At 47.2% G+C, this 24,625-nt stretch overlaps 1 protein-coding gene across 2 annotated transcripts in view; it reads right to left on the bottom strand.

Annotated features, from left to right (window-relative positions):
- Positions 1 to 24,625, bottom strand: part of SPON1 (spondin 1) — a 1,234,287-nt gene that overhangs the window by 947,373 nt on the left and 262,289 nt on the right. For both annotated transcript variants that reach the window (XM_086955876.1, XM_086955877.1), the window contains exon 3: positions 4,601 to 4,734. In XM_086955876.1, the coding sequence (XP_086812002.1) occupies positions 4,601 to 4,734 (134 nt within the window). The remainder of the gene's footprint in view (positions 1 to 4,600; positions 4,735 to 24,625) is intronic.

The raw sequence follows: 24,625 nt of genomic DNA, 5'->3' as shown, positions 1-24,625 counted from the left end.
TAGTTTGGCTGTGGTCCCGGCGTAAAGGGTATTTCCATAATCCAGTCGGCTGGTGACCAGTGCATGGGTGACTGTCTTTCTTGTTTCGGTGGGGATCCAGCGGAAGATTTTTTTTGAGAGTGCGTAGGATGTTGAAGCATGAAGATGAGACGGCGTTGACTTGTCTGGTCATCGAGAGGGAGGAGTCTAGGATGAAGCCCAGGTTACGTGCGTGATCTGTAGGTATGGGTGCTGTGCCTAGGGCCGGTGGCCACCATGAGTCGTCCCAGGCAGAGGGGGATGATCCTAAGATGAGGACTTCCGTTTTGTCCGAGTTAAGTTTTAAACGGCTGCTCTTCATCCATTCGGCTACTTCTTTCATTCCTTTGTGTAGATTGGTTTTGGCGGTGTTTGGGTCTTTGGTAAGGGAAAGGATCAGCTGGGTGTCATCTGCGTAGGAGATGATGTTGAGGTTGTGATGGCGCACGATGGATGCGAGGGGACTCATGCATACGTTGAAGAGGGTGGGGCTGAGTGAAGATCCTTGTGGTACACCACAGATGACTTCGGTGGCCTCTGATTTGAATGGGGGGAAGCGGACTCTCTGGGTTCTACCGGCGAGGAACGAGATGATCCAGTCCAAAGCTTTTCCTTGTATTCCGATGTTGTTGAGGCGTTGTATGAGTGTGCTATGACATACTGTGTCGAAGGCCGCGGAGAGGTCGAGTAGGATGAGGGCAACTGTTTCTCTGTTGTCCAGTAGCGTTCGGATGTCGTCTGTAGCTGCGATGAGGGCAGTTTCGGTGCTGTGTTTGGCTCGGAAGCCGGACTGTGAAGGGTCGAGGGAATTGTTGGATTCAAGGAAGGCGGCGAGCTGACTATTGACGGCTTTATCAATGACTTTGGCAGGGAATGGGAGGAGTGAGATGGGGCGGTAGTTCTTGAGTTCGGAGGGGTCTGCTGTGGGTTTCTTCAGAAGGGCGCTGAGCTCAGCATGTTTCCAGCTTTCCGGGAAGGTAGCGGAGTTGAAGGAACAGTTGATGACATCGTGGAGATGGGGTGCGATGATGGAGTCTGCTTTGTTGAAGATGTGGTGGGGACATGGGTCGGTTGGCGATCCTGAGTGGATTGAGTTCATCAGGCGGATGGTGTCTTCAGTGGTGATTGGGTTCCAGGCGAAAAGGTTGTAAGAGTGCTGTTTTGGTTCGGAGGTGGGTGGAGTGGGCTGTTCATCGGACTGGTTTTCAAAGCTGTTATGTATGTCGGCGATTTTATTGTGGAAGAAAGAGGATAAAGAGTCGCAGAGGTCTTGGGAGGGAGTGATGTCGTTAGTGCCGGCGGTGGGGTTGGTGAATTCTTTGACGATGTTGAATAGTTCCTTGCTGTTGTGGGCGTTGTTGTCGAGTCGATCCTTGAGTGCTGATTTCTTGGTGGATCGGATCAATTGGTGGTGTTTGCGGGTGGCGTCCTTGAAGGTGGTCAGGTTGTTAGAGGTTGGGTTTTTTCTCCAGGTTTTCTCGAGGGTACGACATAACTTCTTGGATTTCTTAAGGTCATTGTTGAACCAGCGGGCCTTTTTGCTACCTTGTTTGATCTGATGGTTTTTCAAGGGTGGTAATACGTCAGCGCTGTGGTTGATCCATTGTGTGAGTTTGATGGCAGCTTGGTTTGGGTCCGATGATATGACAGGAGGGTTTTGGTTTAGCGATGTGAAGAGTTGGTCAGTGGTGATTTTGTTCCAGTTTCTTCGAGGAATAGGTTGTGGAGGGTTGTGGGTCATGGTCTTGTTGTAGCTGAAGTGAACGCAACTGTGGTCCGTCCAGTGGAGAGCTGTGGTGTGATCGAAGGAGATGTGTTTGCTGGAGGTGAAGGTAGGGTCGAGCGTGTGTCCGGCAAGGTGGGTGGGGGTGTCAACAAGATGTTTGAGACCGAGATTGGCCAGGTTGTCCAGGAGGGTGGTGGTGTTGCTGTCATTTTTCTTTTCCAGGTGGAAGTTGAGGTCTCCCAGTAGGATGTAGTTCTCGGAGGTAAGGGCATGTGGGCTGATGAAGTCGGTGATGTCTTCGTTGAATTGTGTGCGGGTTCCTGGTGGTCTGTAGATGAGGGTGCCTCGGAGTGTGGTCCTGGGGTCGGTGTGGATCTGGAAATGAAGGTGTTCGGCGGTCACAAGGTTATCGATGGAGCTGTTCGTGATTCGGATGGTGTTCTTATGGACGATGGCGATGCCTCCTCCCGTTTGGTTGGTGCGGTCTTTTCGGATGATCTTGTAAGCGTCCAGGATGGCTATGGCGATGTCGGGCGCTGATGAAGCGTTCATCCAGGTTTCTGTAAGGAAGGCGACGTCCCGTGATGCAGTGTCGAGTAGGTCCCAGAGTTCAGTGGCGTGTCTGTGGACCGAGCGGGTGTTCAGCAAGATACATTTCAGGTGGTTGGGATTGGGGATGTGTTTGGAGGTAGTGGATTTGCTGTGAATCCTGGTGCAGGCGAATTTGCAGGAGTGGCAGGCGAATGGACCGTGGGTGTGTCCTGGGGTAGCTACGCAGCATAATGGGGAGCGTCCGGGGTTAATGGCGAGGAGAGTAGCGGCGTCATACGATAAGCGAGTGGGGTGGGTATAGCGAGGATCAGGGGCTCTGGCGCTGGGCGCGGTCCGGGCGCGGACGGGCGTAGAAGGGCTTACCTTTGGCGCACCTTCCGCGCGCATGGGGCGCGACCACTGAGCGTGAACGCTGCACGAAGAAGCATCTGTCATATGTGGATAGTGGGAGGGGGAGGGGCAAGGGAGGATCAGCTGGGAGGCGGAGAGGGTGGCGGAGAGACGCGCTGGGGGTCACAACAACAACAACAAAATGGCTGCAAGCCAAAAGGCGACCAGGACGAGCTTGGGGCAGAGTTGAAGGTATTTCTAGTGGTATGGTGTCCTCTCCAGCCGCCTTACCACTAGGAAGAGCCCGTAAAGCCAGATTCAGCTCTTCCAGATCAACCGCTGTCTCTAAGCTCTGCGATTGGGATATATTCAAAGTAGGAAGAGCACTGTCTTGTAAATATCGCCCTACAGCTTGTTGTTTATATAGTCTTGTTTCCTGGTATAAAGTACCATAGAATTTCCTAAATTCCTCGGCTATATCTTCTGATTTTGTGTAGATATTAAAACCCCCTCCCTTAATAGACTTAATATGAGAATTTGCACGCTGATCTGCAAGTTGGTACGCCAATACTCTTCCCACCCTTTCTCCATATTCGTATTGTTTTATTCTATATTTAAGGAAGTTATTAGCCACTTTATCTTTCAGTCTTCTCTGAAGTTTAGCTTTGATCTCAATGATCTGGGCATAAATCTCTTGCTCACCACTGTCTTTAGCCGCTAATGCAGAGGCATGCTGTTGCTCTAGTTGGATATATTGCTTATGTTCATTAGCCAGTTGGTTATTATTTTGTCTATTCTGTTTTACTATATACTAAAGAGTTTCCCCTCTAACACCAGCTTTTAAACAGTCCCATACCATAGGCATAGATGAAGTATGTAAATTAAACAAAATGAATTCCTCTAAGACCTTATTCATATGGGCAACATAATCCGGGTTACTTAACAAATGTCTTGGAAATGAACTCCTTCGCTTGTTGTGATCTGGACCCTACAAGAGATATATCAATCATAATAGGATTGTGGTCAGAGGTTATCTTGGACAAACGATCATTTTTTGCATCGACCAACAACCCATAACTCATGAAGATCATATCAATCCTGGAATATTGTTTATGGGGATGGGAATAGAATGTAAACCCCGGTATCAAAGAATATAACGTTCGCTAGGCATCGTCTATTTGATGAATATGCATTAAATCAAGTATAGTGGCCTTTACATGGACCATTCTGGCCCTTGCGCGTGAATTAGTAGTGTCAATTTTTCAATCCATAATAAAGTTAAAGTCGCCCATTACAACAAGGTCCTCCTCCCAATCTAAAATTTTTGAATTCAAATAAGCAATAACCTCCGAGCAATCGACATTAGGTCTATATAGCATACAAACTGTAATAATTTTTCCCGAGATCAAGAGCTGCGCAATTGCCCATCTCCCCCGATTATCTGCAAGTGTTCTAAGTACAGACATTTTTGAATATTTATCCTTAAAAAGCGCAACACCCCTTAGAGATACTGTCTGTGAGGTACAAATGACCAAATCATAACCTAATTGTTTATATAACTTCCTATCCTTATATGCGAGGTGGGCTTCAGCCAATCCCACTATTTGCGGCTTAAATCCTATAAGTTCTTCCGCCACCAATCGCCTTTTGCCGGGTGTATTAAGCCCACATACATTCCAACTGATAATCTTGACTCTAGCCATTATAAAGAATCATTTTGACCATATAGTAATCTAACAAAACCCAATTATACATTTTCCTGCATGACAAACATTTATTTTTATTTCCAAGTTTTACCTGTGCTATTTTATGCAAATTGTGACTGTGCAATAATTGCTAAACAGCTCGTATACTTTATTCTGAATTGCAAGGTTTAATATGCCGTTTATGTCTGCTCATAATATCTTAATTCAAATAGCTGCAAAAAATCGAAGGTGACAAGTTATGGACAGAAGTGACATTCAAAAAACTTACTTCAGAATAACACAACCGCTCCCTGCAGCGGGAGCCGTCCAAAACACTTGAATCCGTGTTCGCCGCCTTGGTGTGCTCTCAGTGACGGCAACAGGGCAGTTACTCAAGAACTGTGTTTCCTCTTCATCTATAATCTGAAAGCAAAACAGATTTTCAGTGTTCCATACAATTTTAATAACAAATTGGTATGCATTTTGAGGCACTAAATTCTGTTTGGATTTGTCCTTGAGCGTGTTCAAATCAAGTGTTTGCTGGTGTTATTCGGTTCAAAACCACACAATATAAAGCTGTGGCTGGAAAAGCTGCCATGTTAAGAGTTAAGAGATGTATTTAGTTTTGAACACTACTGTAAATCAACCGAGAAAGGTTAACATGACCTTAATAATTTTTATTGTCACAAAATTGTTTGCTGGCAGAAAGATGACAACAGAGGTATCTCTCATTTCCACTATTTATGTGTGCACCAGAGGGAAACATACATTTTGAAGCAGCTGAACAAACTATCTGATAAAGCTGCCACACTCAAAGATTGATACCCTGAGGCACAAGTTCATCAGTGCAGCATGTTCACAGTGTGATGGAATCCTCATCTTCCATCTTGATGTCCTCGATAGAAAGTGTCTTGGCTTGACACAGCCATATATTCATCCGATTTGGAAAAACAAACATGGCGGCTTATAATTGACTCGAGTGCCTTGCATCTGTACAAAGCTGTGTGGGTTTGTTTAAATAGTTCTGCTGGTAAATTTACAAGATGTCAAATACACATAACCACGAGACTGATATACCTACAATAAAAACAGCTCAAATAACACAGTTTAATGCGTGAGCAGGCAATCTAGTCCAGGATTTTTTTTCTTTATATTCTGATAATGGTATCTGCGAACTTCTGTTGCAAAGAACGGGACTACATGCAGCAGAATGCAAAGATAAATTCTGGACTGGATTAGCGACTCACACCTTAAACTGGGTAATTTGAGAGCTGTGCAACATTGCCAATGGGCGTTCATAAAATGTGTTGTTAGTACACTGTGATCACAGGTATTAAACTTTTTAGAGGTCACAAACCGTCCAATTCACAAAACCAGAGGGTTTGTGGCTGCTGGAAAGTTTTTATTTTACTATGTATTAAACCAATTTTAGGAGTCAATACAGCTTTTCCACTCGTATAATAGACTTTGAAATGGATAGCGAATGGTGGGTGATTTGGAAGGTATGTATTTAAGATATTCCTGCCAAATTGCATTTATGCACACTAGGTATCAGTGCTTTGTTACCACATTCCAGTTGTAAAGCATTGACAAGTGACTGATTTTCAAAGTAGAAGGGGTCTAAAGAGGCCCCTCTTTGCAAATTGTGGCAGGAGAGTTAGCTAGTAAAAGTGGTAGCATTTTTTTAAAGCAGCATCAATTCCGTTGAAGGGAATCGGGCTCTTTTTAAAAAAAAGTTTTCGTTTTTTAAAGAAAACACAAGAGTAATGGTTTGCTGCCCCTTGCCTGCCACCATGTCTTTGAAGCTAATTGGATTGAGCCACAATTGTTGACCTCCTGAATAAATAATCTTTAGGCAGGTAATGTTGCAACCACTGCATATCCTTATTTTATTAGAACATAGGTTTGTTCACAAAATTAGATAGTGGTTGGAAAATATTTTGTCGGACATTTCAACCACATTTTGGAACCAGTAACATTTGTTTATTTAGTTATTTATTTAATGCGATTTTCTATAGCGCGAACATTACCCGAAGGTGTCAGAGCGCTTTACAAAAGAACCAGTTGCGATACATAAGGACTTAGGATTACATGAATTACATAAAAGATACAAACAGGGAAAAAAATTGCAAATATACAAGTTGTAAAGTCACACAGGGAAGAGATACAAATAGAAAAAATTGCAAATGTACAAGTTGTAAAGTCACTCAAGGAAGAGATGCAAATAGATAAACTCTAAGAATCACATAGGAATGGTAGTGAGTACAAAGGTCTACTACATATACTAGTGGTTAGAGCTATCTCTATATACATATATATATCTATACTACTATAATAAAGGAAGAACTTTCAGCCTTTGAGGCGGGTAAACTCAGGAACCACAGCACCAATCCACACACCCGATACTCCGTTGGAATCGTCAGGGTGTGTAGATGGTTATAGGCTATATAAATTTAAAAAACAAATGTTATTTCAAAATTTTACAGGAAAAAAAAAAGTAGTCCCTCCAAAGTAGCGCCGGCCGCGACGTGCGTGCTCACGTGAGGAGCAGCGGACAGGCCAGCGGCTGTGCGAACATCGAACAGGCAGGAGGAGCGGCGGCTGAGGTAAGGGAGTGGCGGACATGGCGCGGGGGAGGAGCGGTGACGTGAGGAGCAACGGACAGGCCAGCGGCGGTGCGAGCAGCGGACAGGCGGGAGGAGCGGCGGCTGAGGTAAGGGGACCCATGTCGGACAGGCGGGGGTCGGGGCAGGCGGGGGTCGGGGCAGGCGGGGGACGGGCCGGGCGGGGGCCCGGGCTGCTGGACAATGTTGGAGCAGGCGGGGGTCGGGGAAGCCTGTTGCTCCCGGACAAGGTCGGGACGGGCTGCTAGTATATATATATATATATATATACAAATAGTAGATTTTCCCAGGATTCCATTTTACCAGCGATTCGGCTTGGACAAGTATATATCACATATTTACAGAGTGAAAAAAGAAATAATAAATAAATAAATAAATACATTAAAATTAAAAGGGGTAGAGAGTGGTATGTGGGGGAGAAGAGTTGGAGGCTGAGATTGGTGAGAGAAGAGAGGGGGACCTGAGGGGGAGAAAGAGATAAGGCAGTCCAGAGTAAGTGAAATGCCTGAAGGTCAGCAGGATGGAATCCAAGGGACCAAAGGAAAGGACACGAATCAACCACATGGCGGACCCGGGTCGTGGACATCGATGGAAACCATATCAACATGGCAAGATGCGTCCAGGGCAAGAGCGACAACAGGAGAGGGTCCCAAAATGGCGGGGCGCACACGAGTTCCAGACCAAAAGTTACGAGGGCCAAGTCCAAAGAAAACCCGGGAGTCGACCCAAGGGAGGAAGAACAAGAGGGGAAAAGGAGCCAGACAGTCAAACAGAGGAGCATCTTCAGTATTTGCACCTCCTTTCAACACTGCTGCACACACATGATCCATTGTCTAAATGCTCCCATGCTCCTGTACTGGGCACCACAGTCCACCCGTGTCATTAGCTGGAGGGGTGTTAAAACAAATCCCCAGGTCTCCACCCAGCTTTCATGCTCGACAAAAAGCTGATGTCTATCTTGGCTCTCCCAGGGGGGCGTTAGCGGCTTTGTAATATGTAGGGGGTGAGCGCTGTAATTAAAATCCTCTCCCGTTCGTGTAACCTGTCCCCCCCGTCCGCTGTGGCCACGGGCCCCCATCCACACACTGTGGTCGGACCATACAGGCGGATGGAGGCTGCAGATCCGGCAATCACGGGCTGCACCTGCTGCTGGCTCCGAAAATGAAAGGGCAGCAGGGGACTCGCTCCTGATGTCGCGTCCCCCGCATTGTTACCTCATAACGTGGGGCCGCCGGGTGCTGCCGCCAGCTAGAGCACAACTGGGCCCGGTCGGACCCGCCCCCGGCAGAGGAGGGTGCATTCATGCTATAGTCTCATGAAAACTAGAAGAGGCAGTAATTGAATGTGTCTACTCTGTGCACATGAATCTTTGAGACTTCGCCATTATTCTCTTGTCTGTAAATGCAGATGTAATAATAGCAGTATGGTAGTGTTGTAAATTGGCATTGCACTCTGATTCATACCAAGCAGTGGGGAAGATCAAATCTTAGGTAACCTGCTAAATTGTAAGTATAGACAGGGCATGAAGAGCAGCTAAACGTAGCACTGGAAAATGCAGTGCAGCGAGTTGGTCCCAACCATCTCTAGATGAGTTCTGGGGCGAGTGTTCAAGCCCCATACATTTTTTTTAAATACACTGTTTACAAAATTGAGCGAAATGATTAATTTTAGAAGCACTTTTTAAACAAATCAAAAATGCTACCGGCCAGGACAGATTCTTCAGAGCAGGGAATTAAAGAGACCACTGGGATCTCTAAAAGAAGGAAAGCTCAGGGACTCCAGCAATCTGCACTCAAGTAACTCACTCTGAAACAGAAAATATACCTCACCCAAGTAATGTTAACTCTCAGAGTGAGGCACATTGGATGAGGAATAAAAGTCAGCAGTTATAGTACATCACACCAGCGGCGTAACAAGTAACAAAGGCCCCTGCACCCCCACAGTGCGGGTGGCCCGAGCTCCAGGGGGCCCCCTTCAGCGCAGTACACTGGCCTGAGCGCTCCAGAGTAAGTCGGAAAGGGGACTCCTCCATGAACTTTGCAGGGGGCCCCTCAAGTTTTGTTAAGCCAATGCATCACACAGTTATCACAACCACAGTAAATGACAGACTCCCAGCCCAGATTGTGCTTTCTCAACATTTTTCATATCTCATATATCCTTAAATTACATGACAGAGTAATTGAATGCACAAAGCACAATACCAAACAAAATACACCACTTTAACCAAGCAAGGGTACAACAAACCAGAAGCAGTCAAACAAGAGGTTACACACTAGACATTAATGGCATCAGAATACATGACATGACATGTTATAGACTGATAATATAATGTTGACAGTTATGTTCATATTCACAAAATAGAAACTGTATGAGCAATTGCCTATTGGATGTCAGGGCCCTTTTCCTATGAGGAGTACCTCATGTGAAACCTCTTGAGAATTATCTAGTTGGAAACCGTTTGTATTCACTCCCTAGTCCCTACCATCTGAAGAAAGGTATGTTAGGGAGAATGTATATGGAATTGAATTGTCCTCAGTAGGCTGCACTCTTCCAATGTATTGTAATAACCTCTTTAGATTAAAGTTAATGTTCATGATGAGTTAGGGGTGCATCAGTAATGCTTAAGAGGACCTTTTGTTTGTGTCATTTATACAAAGGTTCACAAATAGTGACCAGCAATAACTGTGAAATATTTGTGAACATTACACTTAATAGCAACATCTTTTTGGTCTGAGCGGAGTATTTGTAAAGCATGTATACTCCAAAGTTTCATAGACCTGTGCATGTAATGGGGCACACTTGGAATGAAACATCTAATGTGAGTTAATTAATAAGGATTTCACCTCTTTCCTGAAAGTACAGAATTTGAGGGGAGGCATGAGTAGAGCGTTCCATATCTATGCTGCAGCAACCACAAACGTCACTGAACATGAGTGTGTTCGTAGTAAATGTTAGTAAGAATTGATGTGATGAGCAGACTTTGGTTTGGAATGTACCAGGAGTATATTTCACTAGGAAATCTGGAGAGTAATGATCAATTGCCCTATGAACTATGATCACTGCATTGAATATTACCCAACTTTGGGCACCTGGCCTTCTACAAACATACCCAACAAGATGGCCATCGTACAGAGGAAAACATCACTGAGCTCACACAAAGACCAGCATGGGCAGATTGCACTGGATTTTGGTAGTGGTGAGGCAGAGGATTGGTGTATATTGAGAGGCATCTATGCCTGCGAATGGAGACTGGACAGGCACCACTCCTGCTCCCAATATCACTCTGCGGGAATTGGTGGTAAGCTGGAAGTCTAGCAGGCCTGTTCAGTCTGTTCTATAGGAGAAGCAGAGCAGCCTCCTGATGGATGGCGCTACCAGATGGGGTGGCTGGACCCTATCTGATATAATTGGAGAGGAATCTTTCTTTAAGAGTCACATGTGGAAATCTGATTGCGGACTGTTGCAGGGTGGACCATGCCCTAAGCAAGTGGTAGTGTGGAGGCTTCGGTAGAGAACCGAATGAGAGCTCAGGCACTTATAGAGGGAGAAGGTAAAGCAAATTCAGGATTAAAGGCATAGGGGTACACAGATCTCACTGCCAGGCACAGAAATCAAATCACACACTATATAACGATTTCTATTTGAATACCTACAAGATAGGATCAACCAAAAAGTGTATTCAGTTTAGTCCTGCTCATAATACATCCACACCATTTACAACCCAATGACTGTATCAAATAAAACTGGTTTCACAAATACATATCACCACAACTACATAAGTAAAGTTTGCAACCAGCCCAATGGCAACAATCCATGCATAGAATCAAAAGACACAATTGATTACAGACCTCCTCATCACAGAGAGACTCCATTTAGAAGCAATAAATACCGCTGATCAGACAGGAGCCAGCACCCAAGAAAATCTCTCAACAAGCGATGACCATGAGAGAGAAATGGAGGGTACCATCGATGACAGGGATTTTTACTCAATGATGGAAACATTTAAGAAAGAAATGGGTTATTACAACAGGATTTTGTCAAATATCTATTTAAACCAGACCACACCATCCAGAAAATTAAAACAAGAGTAAATCAGCAAGAGGTGGCAGTGGTGGAGGAAGTACATCAAAGAGAGAAGATGGATATAAGAGTTGAAGAGTTAGATCAACAATATCAATGGCTGACCGACGAAGTAGAAGATGGGGAAAACCAGCCCCACCTGATTAACAGAAGAATTAAAGGCATGCAGGACACAGTAACTGACCAAGACCTACAACAATATGTATGGGACCTGTTTTGATCCATCATCAAGAGCTCAGAGGGACAGCTGATAGAACTTGATCATGCTCAAAGAGTATTTTGTCAAGCAAAGGAATACATTTTGATGGCTACTAGATCACCAGACCCAATGGTGGTATGAGAAACAACTCTAATGTTTTTTCAGGATGTCTCAGCGCTTATGCTTGTAAGGAGGAAGTCTCTGAAAGTGGTGACAGACCTCTTGAGGACCCTGAAGATCCTGGACAGATAGGGTCAGATAGGTACAAAGATAAATACGATTTGGTCTCCTCCAAACAGTAGTTGAGTTCCCTTTTTCAACTGGAAGGAGAGCAAGAAGACATAGACCCAAACTCAGATCTGTGAATGGGATTGAATGTTTGATTAATTCAGCATTCTGTCCAACATCTGTTTTTTTTTTTTTATACATTTATCGCCTGAGTGGAAAGAGTATGCCCAGACGTGGGTCCTGTGCTTGCAATGCCACCAGATTCAAGCTAGCCTGGCTGATGAGGGGTGTTACCCGGAAACCAGTCCCAGGATGCTTGTTTCTTGACCAGGGAAGACATGGCCTGGCAGTTCAGGCTGGACAGTTCCCATAGGAAACAGGGTCAAGCCTGATTTGCATATTGCTGGGTCTAAACTGGAATGGCGTGGCATGCAAAAATTATGGATTTAACCAAGCTCTGTGACTGGTGGTGAATGTTTGAATAATTCAGCATTCCATCCATCAACCTTTCATTTTGCATTTGTCCCCCTTAGTGGAAATGGTATGCCCAGATGTGGGTCCTGTGTCCGCTACGCAACTAGATTCAACCTAGCCTGACTGATGAGGGGTGTTACTCCAAAACTGGTCCTAGGATGCTTGTTTCTGGTCCAGGGAAGACCTGGCCTGGCAGTTCAACTGGACTGTTCCCATGGGGAAAAGGGTCAAGACTGATTTGCATGTGGCTGGGCCTAAACTAGAATGGTGTGGCACTCAAAAAACAATGGATTTAACCCAGAGCTGTGACTGGGGAGAATGTTTGATTAATTCAGCATTCCATCCATCATCTGTTCTTTTTGGAATCACTGTACCAAACAATAATGACAAACCCGGATATTACAGGCATTGGAACTAGAACAGGACATGTGAAAATGGCTGTTTTAGTTGCCGGCATTCTCAGCTTCTTAACTGGTCAGCTTCTTAACTAAACCTTCCACCTCCCTCCCTACCCTAGTACAGGAACTGTATTGCTTTTGATTAATATCTGGGTTTACAGTGAACCATTTAAATTGGAAGCTTTGTGAGTAGATGTTTGTTAATAGAGATATACAGATAACTAGACCTCCAGAACTTGTTAGGTTGCTGGAAGTAGCACAGCCCATGGAAGACCACTCCGAGTGAATAACAGTCTCCCCATGCTAAATGGGAAGAAATGATGAGAAAATTAGCATTTGTAATGTTTTTTCTAACCACTGATATAGTGTCACCTTGTTTATTGTAAGTTCACTTAAAGATGTATTTATTTATGTTTTCTAATTCTTCAGTCTTTTATGGCCAACCTGAAACTTTAAGTAAAGTTTTTGCGCCAGTTGAAACTGGTGGAAGATCATTTCTAGGGTGGCTAAGTAAATTGAGTTCCTATATTCGGATCTTGATTGTAAACGAGTAGTCAAAGTGGGAATGTAGGATTTGTCAATGAAAAGTAATAAAGTTCTTAAGGTCTTCAATAGCCAGAAATACGTCTAAGGGACATTAGCTGCCTGGGTGTTCATGGATAGATAAACATTGAAGACAATACCAAGGCAGTGGACTGACATCACTGGATTTTGTGACTGTTATATCCACAGTTAGTATTGAAGGGGCACAAATTACCTTTGTTTATTTTTACGGCCCGAATGTGGATGACCCTTCTGTCCTAGATTCTGTTTTTTTATTAATTTGCTCTCTTTTCCTGAACCTGTTATACTTGCGGGCGATTTCAATATAGTTCTTGACCCTCTCTTGGATAAGTCCCCACACAATCGGGCATTGACCCCTTCTAAAACCAGGTCTCTCCTGCTGGCCAATATGAAACAGTATGGCTACTTAGACATCTGGAGGGTAATGTCTGGACGAAAGATGGGTGTCTCATTGCGAAACCAAGTATCAACACCAATCCAGGATTGACTATATCCTGATCAGTCAGTCATTGAAAAGTATGGTAAAGAATATTAATTATCTCCCCTCACATCTGTCGGATCATTCGGCAATATCAATGGTAATGACAGGCCTCCCCAAAGCAGCCCCTAGAAGTTGGTCGTTTGATCGTTCACTACTTTTAGAACTAGATGCAATTTCGTTTTTGGTACCTGAAAGTGTTAGACTTGGCTGTCTCTAGTTGCCAGAGGTATACACTTCTGACAAATAGGGACTCACCTCCTCTAGTCAGGGCAAGGGGATCACACACTTAGATAACCCCTGCTCACCCCCTTGGTAGCTTGGCAAAGCAGACAGGCTTATCTCAGAGGCAGTGCGTTAAGCATTTGTGACCACATACAGTAATAAAGTGAATACACTACAAATGGACACGACACTGTAGTATTATAAAAATAAGGATTTTTATATAAGGCTTAGCACAAGACCAAATAACGACAAAAATATACCACAATCTTATGAATACTCTTGGAAGGAAAAATAATAGTTCAAGTGTAGTTTCTTCTTAGCACAAAAGTCTTTAGTAACAAAAGTAACTCTTCTTCGTTAAAATCACAGTTCTTGGCAACAATGTAACCCACACTGGAGTCACACGGCGTCGAGGCAAAGTTAATCCAAAGGTTCGGCGTCGACCGCGAGGAGCCCTACGTCGAGCCCGGAGTCGCACAGACCCCCACAACACAGTACCTTGGAAAAGCGAAGCACACGATGATCAGCGGCGTTGAGATGTCCGGCGTCGCGTCTTCGGCATCGATCCGGCCTCGGAGTCGGGGCGACCTGCAGCGGCGTCGACAGATGTCAGGCAGGAGCAGCGCTCACGAGGCGAAGTAGGATACGGCGGCGTCGTCGATGTCGGTGATGTTGTTGCCAGAGTGAGCAGCGCTCACGGCGTCGAGAGGGCACGAAGTCGATGCGATCAGCAGCGGTGCAGACCTGGGGTCACTTGGAGCTGGAGCCGAACTCGCTACTCACTGGCGTTGCTGCTGGCGTCGATCAGGCCCGGCGGCCGGCGTCGAGGAAGTGGGACACTGGAGCCGTTACTCACGATGTCGAGCTGGATTGGGCGGCGTCTGGCGGCGTCAAGATTGCTGGATTCTTTCAGAGGTGCTGGATTTTCAGGTTCCAGCAACAAGCACTTTTAGCAGATGAAGTCCTTTAGCCCTGTGACTTCAACAGGAGGCTGGCACTCTTCCAGCCCTTGGAGATTTTCTTTAGCAAAGCTTGAGAGTACACACACAGTTCCTCTCTCCTGGTTCCTTGGCAAAAATAAAGAAGCAATTGCAGGACTCCCCCAGCAAACAGCACACTGGCAGAAGGGGTAGGCAAGTCCTTAGATCAGCAGGCTTCTTGTCCTTGGTTCAGGGTTCCTTGTCAGAAGTGATCTAAATTCTTGGTTCAGGGGTCCTTCTCTTATGACCCTTTTTGGCTTTGATCCCTTTGTCCTTGGAGGGGAATTTCCCCACATCCTGGGTTTGTTGTGGGTGTAGCCAGGCAGAGGCACCTGGACTATTCACTGTGCAGGGCTGGGTCCTCAGACGCCCAGCAGGAGGTGGAGCAGGCATTGTCACTGGCAGGAGCAGAGCTATCGGCCTCCTGGTAGGAGGTGGGGCCAGGATCGTCCCTGGCAGGCCCAGAGTCGTCAGTCGCCTGGCAGGAGGTGGAGCCAGCATTGTATCAGGCAGGGCAGGCTATCAGGAACTACTCTCTCCCTACACTCAATGCAAATGTCCCACTCATCCCACACTGACTCACTCAGACCTCTGGAGCCACCCAGCTCCTGTCACACACACACCAAACCAGCAGAAACCAGAAATAGTTAGACAAGAAAATAGCCACTTTCTAAAAGTGCTATTTTCAAACCCAGAGTCCAAAAACCATCCACACAAACGGATGCGTGATTAAACCCCGAGTTCAGGGATAGCAAACTCGACATTGGACCATGCTCCCCGAGCCAGCTAGTATTATAGCATTAATAATCATGGCAGCTCATTCTAACTAATGGAGAGTAGGTAACCTTACAATAGTGAAAAACGAATATGGCTGTAATTCACTATTAGGACATGCCAACTTGGTCAGGCTTGTCCTACCTTATGCTTACAATGCACCCTGCCCTCAGGCCTACCATAGGGGTGACTAACATGAAGTTAAGGGAAGGTTTGGGGACTGGCAAGTAGGTGTACTTGCGCAGTCAGCGTGACAGTACCAGACTGCACGTAGGTCTAGCAATGGCAGACCTGTAGACATACTTTTACTAGGCCGCTCTTGTGGGTGGCACAACATGTGCTGCAAGCCCACGAGCAGCATTTGTAATTACAAGCCCTGGCACTCCTGGTGCACTAGACTAGGGACTGACAGTAAACCAAATAAGCCAAACATGGAATTCAATCAATACAGCAATTTTACATAGGGAGCACTTGCACTGTGGCACTGATCAGCAGTGGCACGGTGCCCAAAGCATTATACCAGCAAAAACATCGTAAACAGAGGAGGCAAACAGAAAAAAATGGAGGAGAGACTCAAGCCAATGATGTCAGGTCTAACACGTGTCCCCTCCAGCTGAAATGTGGGGAGAACTACCCTTGACCTAGGGAGTCCTCATCACTAAGGCGGAAAAATCTGGACAGACCATCAGCGTTGGCGTGATCTGTGCCAGGGCGGTGTTCCACCGTGAAGTCCATCCCCTGTAGAGAAATGGACCACCTCAACAGTTTTGGATTCTCACCCCTCATCTGCATCAACCATCTGAGGGGCCTGTGGTCTGTCTGAACCCGGAAGTGAGTCCCAAACAGGTAGGGTCTTAGCTTCTTCAGCGCCCAGACCACAGCAAATGCTTCTCGCTCTATCGCCCTCCACCTCTGTTCCCTGGGAAGTAACCTCCTACTCATGAAGGCTACAGGTAAGTCTCGGCCCTCTTCATTCACCTGAGCTAGAACAGCCCCCACGCCATGCTCTGAGGCGTCCGTCTGGACAACAAATTCTTTAGAAAAGTCGGGTGCCTGGAGTATAGGTGCTGTGCACATTGCAGTTTTCAGGGTGTCAAAGGCCGTTTGACAGGCGTCAGTCCAGATCACATTTCCTGGCTGCTTCCAGGAAGTCAGCGAAGTCAAGGGGTGCACAATGTTACCATATCCTTGACAAACCTCCTGTAGTAACCCGTGAGACCTAAGAAGGCTCTCACCTGAGTTTGGGTTTTGGGCGGTGCCCAAGCCAGGATGGTATCAATCTTGGGTTGCAGGGGGGCCACGTTGCCGCTCCCTACTTGGTGCCCCAAGTATACCACAGAACCCTGCCCAATTTGGCACTTACTGGCTTTGATTGTGAGGCCTGCTCTGCGCAGGGCCAACAACACTTCCTGGAGGTGCCGCAAGTGGTCCTCCCAGCTGGCGCTGAACACTGCAATGTCGTCCAGGTAGGCGGCACTGAAATCCTCCAGTCCAGCCAGACCTGGTTGACCAACCTCTGGAAGGTGGCAGGGGCATTCTTCATCCCAAAGGGCATCACCCGGAACTGGTAGAGCACATCTGGTGTGGAGAATGCGGACCTCTCTTTTGCCCCATCAGTTAAGGCGATCTGCCAGTACCCAGACGTTAGATCAAACGTACTAAGGTACCGGGCAGCCCCCAACCGATCTATGAGCTCATCAGCTCTGGGGATGGGGTGCGCGTCAGTCTTGGTGACTGAATTGAGTCCTCGGTAATCCACACAGAACCGAAGTTCTGGTGAAGCACCAGGCGCTGCAGCCTTCGGGACCAAGACCACTGGGCTGGCCCGAGGACTGCTAGAGGACTCAACCACCCCTACGGCAAACATTTTGGAGACCTCCTCCTTAATGTATGCTCTGACCTTGTCAGTCACCCTGTAAGCCTTATGCTTCACAGGAGTGCTGTCTCCGGTGTCCACATCATGGACACACCAATGAGTGACACCAGGAACCAAGGAAGGAAAACAGATCAGGGAATTGTCCCAACAGTTGGCGACAATCCTGCTGCTGCTCAAGGGTCAGTGTGTCAGAGAGGACAACACCATCCACTGACCCATCTTGCTCTTTTGCATGCAGGAGGTCAGGAAGAGGCTCACTCTCCTCCTCCATTCCAGCATCTGTAGCTAGGAGCATGCCCACTTCGGACCTTTCTTTGTGGGGCTTTAAACGGTTGACATGCAGGACCCTCAAGGGGTTCCTGGGAGATTTCAAGTCCACCAAGTAGGTGACATCGCTCTTCTTCTCCACTACCTTAAACGGCCCAGTCCACCTGTCCTTGAGCGCACAAGGTTCCACAGGGGACATGACCCAAACTTCTTGACCAGGCTGAAGTTCGACCAGAGTGGCATTCCGGTCATACCACCGCTTCATCTCTTCCTGGCTGGCCTCCAGATTTGCCTGAGCAAGATCTCTGAAGCGCCGAGTCTGGTTCCTAAAGGCCAGCATGTAACTGTATACATCCTGGGGAGGTTTCCTGGGAGATTGCTCCCAGCCTTCTTTGACCAGACTCAAAGGTCCTCTTACCGGGTGACCATACAAAAGCTCAAAGGGGCTGAACCCTAGAGACTTCTGTGGCACCTCACGGTAAGCAAACAGCAGGCATGGCAAGAGGACGTCCCATTTAAGCCTCATTGGTTCTTCAAGACCCATGATCATGCCTTGAAGGGTCCGGTTGAATCTCTCAACCAGCCCATTACCTTGAGGGTGGTAAGGAGTGGTGAACTTGTAGGTTACCCCACACTCCTTCCACAGAGACTTCATATAATTGGAAATGAAGTTGGTGCCCCGGTCTGACACCACCTCTCTGGGGAACCCCATGCAGGAGAAAACACCCATCAGTGCCCGTCCCACCACGGGGGCCGTCACTGTTCGGAGAGGGATGGCTTCCGGGTAACGTGTGGCATGGTCCACCAAGACCAGGATGAACCTGTTGCCCAGGGCTGTCTTGGGGTCCAGGGGCCCAACAATGTCAATTCCCACCCGGTCAAAGGGGGTACTGACCACTGGAAAAGGTTGGAGGGGAGCCTTCTGCTTCCTTCCGCTTTTCCCACTTGCCTGGCAAGTGTGACAGGTTTTACAATGGATGTCTACATCCCTTCTCATCTGAGGCCAATAAAAATGGGTGACAAGCCTTTCATAGGTCTTGTCCTGTCCCAGATGTCCAGCTAATGGAACGTCATGAGCCAAACCCAGTAGGAAGGCTCTGAAGCGCTGGGGTACCACCAGCACACGGGCTGACCCAGGCTCAGCAGCCTTAGGCTCGCTATACAGGAGGTCGTTCTCCCAGTGAACAAAATGTGACCCTGACTGATCACCTGAGGTTTGGGCTGAGGCCTGCTGCCTCATACCCACAAGAGAAGGGCATACTTTCTGTTCTGCAACAAATTCTTCCCTGTCGGGACCACCATCCTGCTGCCAATGGGTCAGCTCGGGCAGGTCTCCCAGTTCAGGAACTTGTTCCCCTGTGGGCTCCAGGGCATCCCCCTCAGGGTCTGCCTCCTCCTGGACCACAGGAACTATGGGGGCCGGTTTCCCGCACCTCCCACCTCTTCTCTTCACAGCTGGGTCCTGGGCCATACTTTCAGGCTCCGGGACCCCATCAACACCCTTACTTGCTGTCATGGATCGAGTGGTTGCACATACCCACTCTGGCACACCCAACATTTTCAAATGTGTCTCCCTCTCCACCTTAGCCCAAGGGGAGTCTTCCAAATCATTGCCCAGGAGACAATCAACAGGAATGGCGGGCCTTACAGCAACCTGAAGAGTACCTGAAACTCCCCCCCATTCAAAGGGAACCTGAGCTACCTCACACTCTTTCTGGGAGTTGTCAGCAGCTATCACACGGTAGAATGCGTGGGGAACCACCTGATCTCTGGACACCAAGTGACACTTGACAGCTGTCACACTTGCTCCGGTGTCTCTGAGAGCTTCCACTCTATGGCCATAATTGGTCACCCACTGCCTATATTTATTAGTGTTACTAGGCAGAGGGGGTGGAGGGACCATTTCCATGTCTCCTAAAGAGACCAGGGACATCTCTGCGGGAACCCTCCCACCAGGGGCAACCATCTCCTCCCCTCCCAGGGCTACACTCGCCAAGTGACGGGGGTGCACGTGGTGGTGCACTAGAGTCCCTCATGGGACACTGGGGATCATAAAAACGATGTCCTACCTGCTTACAAACATAGCAGGTCATTGGGCCCCTATGAACAGGTTTACCTGTCGGGCCCCTGGCTTCTTCACAGGGGGAGGCTGGGAACCTTTCCCTTGGTTCCCTTGTGGATTACTTTGGGGCCCTTTCTGGGACTCCTTTTGTTTACCCTTGCCCCCCCCACTCTTCTGCTGGGGACCCTGCCCACCTTTGGCTGAGTCTCCCACTGGACCCTTGTGGACCCTGGTACGGACCTAGCGGTCCGCCTCCTCAGCAAGTTTTCTAGGATTAGATATCTTGCTATCAATAAGGTGCTGGCGCAGCTCTGGAAAAAAGTTATTAGACAAATGCTCCCAAGCAAACAAATCATAAAGAGCTTCATAACTTTCCACTTTGCTGCCCTTTACCCAACCATCCATGGCTCTGCAAAAAAAAGACACATATTAAACCCACGTCGTACCAGGCAATTTCTTACATTCTCTAAAGGCTTGTCTGTACTTTTCTGGGGTTAGGCCATACCTCAACATTAAAGCATCTTTCATATGAGCATAGGACATCCTATCCTCAACAGGCATGTCTAACAGGGTATCTCTCCCCTCATTCACAAAGTGGCCCCACAACCCGCTCCCCAATCCTTCTCAGGGACCCGGTGAGCCAACAATGCTAACTCATATGCTTTAAACCATTGGCCAATATCTTCATTCTTATGATAATCTTTTATCACATCTTTAGGAAAATAAAACCTACTTTCTGCAGGCACAGATGGGATGCTGCCACCAGAGGGATTCAATTCTAAACTTTTAGCTTTGAGCTTTATCTCCCTCAACCTTGTGTCATGCTCCAAAGCTAACTTTTCTCTTTCAAACTCCAACCTTTTGATCTCCAAATCAGCTTCTCTCCTCCCTCTTGCATTTTCTAACTCCAACTGCCCATTTATCTTTAGTTTTGCCATCTCCATGTTGTATGCACGCTCTTTCGCTCTTTCTTCTCTGTATTCAGGGGAAAGACCTTTAGAGGAAACATTGCTACCGGGAGAGGACACGGCTCCATTCACTGGCACCTCCTCATCCCCTTCCCCTGGCGGTACCACCACCGCATCAGAGGGATCTCTGTCCTCCAACCAGGCCTGCAATGCTTGCAGATAATCCCCTTTCTTGGAGATGCCTGGGGTAGGTACTTTCAACTGCTTGCAAAAATGTTTCAGCATTTTTAACGAGTATCCGTTTATCTTCTCCCTATCAAATTCCTCCCCAACAACAGGGGTAGTGCTTCCGGCATCACTCATGGTCAAAACTGGCAGTGTTCAAAAAAAGCAAGCTTCAGAAAAGCGGAGAACAAAAACTAGAATCCTACCAAAATAGATTGTGGCTGCGCTATGGTCTGCTTTCACTATGTAGCGCACACTAATCACTGCACATGGGTCATAAATGCAAAGTTCAGATCCTCACCGCTGACCCACCAATGTTAGACTTGGCTGTCTCTAGTTGGCAGAGGTATACACTTCTGACAAATAGGGACTCACCTCCTCTAGTCAGGGCAAGGGGATCACACACTTAGATATCCCCTGCTTACCCCCTTGGTAGCTTGGCAAAGCAGACAGGCTTATCTCAGAGGCAGTGTGTTAAGCATTTGTGACCACATACAGTAATAAAGTGAATACACTACAAATGGACACGACACTGTAGTATTATAAAAATAAGGATTTTTATATAAGGCTTAGCACAAGACCAAATAACGACAAAAATATACCACAATCTTATAAATACTCTTGGAAGGAAAAATAATAGTTCAAGTGTAGTTTCTTCTTAGCACAAAAGTCTTTAGTAACAAAAGTAACTCTTCTTCGTTAAAATCACAGTTCTTGGCAACAATGTAACCCACACTGGAGTCACACGGCGTCGAGGCAAAGTTAATCCAAAGGTTCGGCGTCGACCGCGAGGAGCGCTACGTCGAGCCCGGAGTCGCACAGACCCCCACAACACAGTACCTTGGAAAAGCGAAGCACATGATGATCAGTGGCGTCGAGATGTCCGGCGTCGCGTCTTCGGCGTCGATCTGGCCTCGGAGTCGGGGCGACCTGCAGCGGCGTCGACAGATATCAGGCAGGAGCAGCGCTCACGAGGTGAAGCAGGATATGGCGTCGTCGTCGATGTCGATGATGTTGTTGCCAGAGTGAGCAGCGCTCACGGCGTCGAGAGGGCACGAAGTTGATGCGATCAGCAGCGGTGCAGACCTGGGGTCACTTGGAGCTGGAGCCGAACTCGCTACTCACTGGCATTGCTGCTGGCGTCGATCAGGCCCGGCGGCCGGCGTCGAGGAAGCGGGACACTGGAGCCGTTACTCACGATGTCGAGCTGGATTCGGCAGCGTCCGTCGGCGTCGAGATTGCTGGATTCTTTCAGAGGTGCTGGATTTTCAGGTTCCAGCAACAAGCACTTTTAGCAGATGAAGTCCTTTAGCCCTGTGACTTCAACAGGAGGCTGGCACTCTTCCAGCCCTTGGAGATTTTCTTTAGCAAAGCTTGAGAGTACACACACAGTTCCTCTCTCCTGGTTCCTTGGCAAAAATAAAGAAGCAATTGCAGGACTCCCCCAGCAAACAGCACACTGGCAGAAGGGGTAGGCAAGTCCTTGGATCAGCAGGCTTCTTGTCCTTGGTTCAGGGTTCCTTGTCAGAAGTGATCTAAATTCTTGGTTCAGGGGTCCTTCTCTTATACCCCTTTTTGGCTTTGATCCCTTTGTCCATGCATGGGAATTTCCCCACATCCTGGGTTTGTTGTGGGTGTAGCCAGGCAGAGGCACCTGGCCTATTCACTGTGCAGGGCTGGGTCCTCAGACGCCCAGCAGGAGGTGGAGCCAGCATTGTCACTGGCAGGAGCAGAGCTATCGGACTCCTGGTAGGAGGTGGGGCCAGGATCGTCCCTGGCAGGCACAGAGTCATCAGTCGCCTGGCAGGAGGTGGAGCCAGCATTGTATCAGGCAGGGCAGGCTATCAGGAACTACTCTCCCCCTACACTCAATGCAAATGTCCCACTCATCCCACACTGACTCACTCAGACCTCTGGAGCCACCCAGCTCCTGTCACACACACACCAAACCAGCAGAAACCAGAAATAGTTAGACAAGAAAATAGCCACTTTCTAAAAGTGCTATTTTCAAACCCAGAGTCCAAAAACCATCCACACAAACGGATGCGTGATTAAACCCCGAATTCAGGGATACCAAACTCGACATTGTACCATGCTCCCCGAGCCAGCTAGCATTATAGCATTAATAATCATGGCAGCTCATTCTAACTAATGGAGAGCAGGTAACCTTACAATAGTGAAAAACGAATATGGCTGTAATTCACTATTAGGACATGCCAACTTGGTCAGGCTTGTCCTACCTTATGCTTACAATGCACCCTGCCCTCAGGCCTACCATAGGGGTGACTAACATGAAGTTAAGGGAAGGTTTGGGGACTGGCAAGTAGGTGTACTTGCACAGTCAGCGTGACAGTACCAGACTGCACGTAGGTCTAGCAATGGCAGACCTGTAGACATACTTTTACTAGGCCGCTCTTGTGGGTGGCACAACATGTGCTGCAAGCCCATGAGCAGCATTTGTATTTACAAGCCCTGGCACTCCTGGTGCACTAGACTAGGGACTGACAGTACACCAAATAAGTCAAACATAGAATTCAATCAATACAGCAATTTTACATAGGGAGCACTTGCACTGTGGCACTGATCAGCAGTAGCACGGTGCCCAAAGCATTATAATAGCAAAAACATCGTAAACAGAGGAGGAAAACAGAAAAAATGGAGGAGAGACTCAAGCCAATGATGTCAGGTCTAACAGAAAGCAAATGTTTTTTTGATTCCAATATTGGTACTGCTACCCCAGGTTTGGTATGGGATTCTGTTAAGGCCTTTCTTAGGGGCCAAATTACTAGTAAGGTCTCTCATATGAGGAAGAGGTACAGAGAGGAGATACCCTCAAGGGAGGCTGGGATAGGTAGGCTCCAAAGAGAAATTGACCTACAGGCTTCTGGGACGCCTGTCTCGTGGCAAAATCTACTAGACAAGCTAGTTCGAACCAGGGGAGATCTAGACTCCGTGCTTAAGGCACGTGTATTACAAAGATGGGAAGTTAGTAAAATCTTCCATTTTGAATATGGTGAAGGTGCAGGTAAACTTCTATCTTGGAAGTCTAAGACCGATCAGGTCCGTAATAACATCTCCTCAATTACCCTTGATAATGTGGTGTATTCATCGGATGAAGAGATCAGAACAATTTTTCGATCCTTTTTTCAAAGTATATACAAGGAGGATAAGGATATCAACCGAGATTCTATTGCTAAACAAGACACCTTTGCCATCTTTGACCTCTGAGCAATCAGCGTCTTTAGATCAGGCGATCACACAGGATGAGGTCAAGAAAGCCATTATGAGTAGTAAGTCCGGGAAGGCGGCAGGTCCTGACGGCCTTCCTGCAGAGATTTATAGGCTTTTAGAACAGGCGATCATACCATTTTTGATCTCTTTATTTAACCATATTCTTCAGGACGGGTTCTCACCTCCCTCCTCTTGGGATAAAGCGTCAATCACTTTAATCCTAAAACCTGGTAAAGCAGCATCCTCTTGTGGATCATATCATCCAATTTCCATCTTAAACGCGGACTATAAAATCTTTGCTTCAATATTGGCCAACAGGTTAGGTATGGTTGCGGGTGACATTTTGCATCAAGTCCAGAGAGGTTTTGTCAGGGCTCGGCAACTTTTTGAGTTGACTTACGATCTAATAGGTGCAATTGATATTGCATCATCCGCCAGCATGCCTCTGGCTGCTCTTACTTTCCAGCGGGGAGCCGTTTGGAGATAAGTAAGTCTCTCTTTAGACCTAACGAGAGTTTATTATTTTTCTATCAGCGGTATTGAGAACGCTTAATAATTCTTTTCCGTTGTTTTCACGTTAGAGCCCAAACGTGAAGATTTCCTCCTGCCGCTATGCCCATGGGGCTTACTATCCTAAGATACCATGTAAGTGTCTGGCTGATTTTTCCTCTGTTGGAGTCCACTGTGCTCTGTATGCTTTTTGCAAAGGTGTCTTTTGGAG

The sequence above is a fragment of the Lissotriton vulgaris genome, chromosome 2_1 (assembly GCF_964263255.1).
Source record: "Lissotriton vulgaris chromosome 2_1, aLisVul1.2, whole genome shotgun sequence".
Lineage (NCBI taxonomy): Eukaryota > Metazoa > Chordata > Amphibia > Caudata > Salamandridae > Lissotriton > Lissotriton vulgaris.
The sequence above is the reverse complement of the archived record's forward strand: the minus strand, read 5'-3'. Positions and strand labels throughout refer to the sequence as shown.